At 39.2% G+C, this 2,094-nt stretch overlaps 1 protein-coding gene across 1 annotated transcript in view; it reads right to left on the reverse strand.

Moving 5' to 3' along the window:
• The window catches only part of LOC101570762 (protocadherin beta-14), an 11,740-nt gene extending 10,260 nt beyond the window's left edge, over positions 1-1,480 (reverse strand). Inside the window, exon 1 of the mRNA XM_023704044.1 lies at positions 1-1,480. Within this exon, the coding sequence (XP_023559812.1) occupies positions 1-1,376 (1,376 nt within the window). The 5' untranslated portion in view covers positions 1,377-1,480.
• Positions 1,481-2,094: the final 614 nt, after the last annotated feature.

The following is a 2,094-nucleotide window of genomic DNA, read 5'->3' on the forward strand; positions in this document are numbered from 1 at the left end:
AAGAGGGTGTAGGAGGATTGGGTGAAGGTGGGGGCGTTGTCGTTGACATCGGAGACCTGCACAATTATGTTATATTCGGTTTTGAGCCTGGGTGTCCCCAAGTCGGTGACAGTGATAGTGATGTTATACTGGACTCTACTCTCTCGGTCCAGGGCTTTTTCAGACACCAGAGTGAAAAAGTTTTTGAAGGTTGGTTTCAAAAGAAAGGGGAGGTCATCTTGAATAGAGCAAACCATTCTCCCGTTGTCCCCAGCATCATGATCTCGAACACTGAAAAGGGCGACCAGGGTCTCTGAAGCATTTTCTGGGATTGTGTTTGTAACTGAGGACATGATCACTTCCGGTGGGTTGTCGTTTATGTCTAGCACTTTAATCAGAAGAGCACATTTTTCTAAAAGACCCCCACCATCTATCGCCTGAATATTTATAGAGTAGGATTGAATGGTTTCAAAATCCAGTTGCGATCTCAAGTTAACTTCCCCAGACAGTGGGTTGATTTCAAAGGTTTTACGAATATCTTCTGATGCATGAAAAAATGTGTACAATAATTTTCCATAGTTTCCTGTATCCAAATCCTTAGCAGATACGGTGATAATCCAGGTGCCAATAGGTGTGTCCTCTAAGACCTGCACTTCATAGAGATCCTGCGCAAACTCAGGGGAGTTGTCATTGATGTCCAAGACCTTGATGAGAACTCGTGTTGTCCCAGACCTGGGTGGAGATCCACCATCCAGTGCTGTGAGTGTCAGTGTAAGCTCAGATTCCTCCTCATGATCTAGCAGTTTATGTAGAACTAACTCAGGGTATATCTTTCCATCATCCCCATCTCTAATTTTAATATAGAAATGAGAAGTGGGGCTAATTGTGTAGTTTTGAAGACTGTTGTTTCCTACATCCAAATCTTGAGCACTTTCCATTAAGAATGTTGTTCCAATAGTTGCACTTTCTGGTATTTTAATAAGTATTTCTTTGTCCAGGAATGTAGGAGAGTGATCATTTATGTCTGTGATGTGCAGCTCAGCCTGAAAAAACTGCAAAGGATTTTCGAATACTACTTGAAAATGCAGTACACAGGGCTCAGTGGAGCTGCACAGCTCTTCTCTGTCCAGTTTCTCATTTAAGAGCAACTCTCCCGTCAGCAAATCAAGGTATAAATGCTTTTCACCATCATCACACACTACCTGGGCATCCCTTGAGGACAACTCCTCCAACCCCAGCTCCATGTCTTTTGCCAAATTAGCCACAAAAACACCTCTTTCTCTTTCTTCTGCTACCGAGTAATGCAAAGAGTCAATACCCGCCTGCGACAATCCCAACAAAACAAAGAAAACCAGCACTTGCCTTTTCTGCAGAGTGAGCACCCCTCTGATCCTCATGGCTACTACAAGCAACCTTGTTGGGTAGAAAATTTAAGTTCAGTCCTAAGTTTGAAGGATGAAGCTCTGATTTTTAATGGGAGAACCGTGCAGAGAATGTAGCTTTGCAGCAGTTCACTTAATAATGTCTTTTTTGTAGTCTGTTCCAGTACTGGAGCCCACAGTGCTAGCTATGTACTGTTTTCATCTTATCCTGTAGCGCCACCATGTGTCACTATGATTTTTAAATTAATTTCTTTCCCTCTTTGAAAAAGAAATTCATAAATCAAAGGCAAAGCCGCATGTATCATATTTTGCCCTTGGAATGCATAATTATTTGTAATAGATAAGGCCTTTTAAAATATAGTACTATCACAATCAACAAATTTAGCAGTATTTTTATATAATTTTTACTCTGTATTTGTTTTTTCCAAGTTCTGTCCAAAATACTGTTGGTTTGTTCGAATCAAAGTACAAAGATCTGTACTCTGCATTGAATTATCATGGCTTTGAATGCTTAACAAGAGAATATCCATTAAGTGTATTAAACTGAAGAGATAATATTCTATTCAGGCTATTTCATGGGTATTATAAATAAATATTTATAGAATTCAGTCAGTTTTACTTAATTACATCATATTTAAGGTGATATATACCAGGGAAAGAATGCATAAAGTTTATTAAATATATCAGGCATAGAAATATTAGAACTCTCCCTTTTGTATTAAAATATACATGT

Source organism: Octodon degus, unplaced genomic scaffold, assembly GCF_000260255.1.
Source record: "Octodon degus isolate 3935 unplaced genomic scaffold, OctDeg1.0 scaffold00185, whole genome shotgun sequence".
Classification (NCBI taxonomy): Eukaryota; Metazoa; Chordata; class Mammalia; order Rodentia; family Octodontidae; genus Octodon; species Octodon degus.